This window comes from Penaeus monodon, chromosome 27, assembly GCF_015228065.2.
Source record: "Penaeus monodon isolate SGIC_2016 chromosome 27, NSTDA_Pmon_1, whole genome shotgun sequence".
Taxonomy (NCBI): Eukaryota; Metazoa; Arthropoda; class Malacostraca; order Decapoda; family Penaeidae; genus Penaeus; species Penaeus monodon.
In genome coordinates this window covers 26,656,724-26,656,932 of record NC_051412.1, presented here as the reverse complement: position 1 = coordinate 26,656,932, position 209 = coordinate 26,656,724, and the positions used below count along the sequence as shown (strand labels likewise).

General features: G+C 50.7%; 1 protein-coding gene across 1 annotated transcript in view; it reads left to right on the top strand.

Moving 5' to 3' along the window:
* Positions 1–209, top strand: part of LOC119590374 — a gene marked incomplete at its 5' end in the record, with an annotated part of 3,826 nt that overhangs the window by 1,892 nt on the left and 1,725 nt on the right. The window contains 1 exon segment of the mRNA XM_037939043.1: positions 54–121. Within this exon segment, the coding sequence (XP_037794971.1) occupies positions 54–121 (68 nt within the window).

The window sequence follows — 209 nt, the reverse complement described above, 5'->3', positions numbered from 1 at the left end:
TATAAAACTTATAATCATCCTTTCCATCGTAAGCTACACTTCCTCTCCCTTAGGAGGAAGAAAGAAAAGAGATCTGGAGGACGAGGTCGAGAGGGAGTGGAGGGAGCGCCATCGCCTCCAGCAGCAACAGGAGGAGGAGGAGGTGTTGGTCGCCGACGTCGCTCTGCTGTTTCTGAAGTGAGCTCTCAGGGTTGAAAGATGATTGAGTT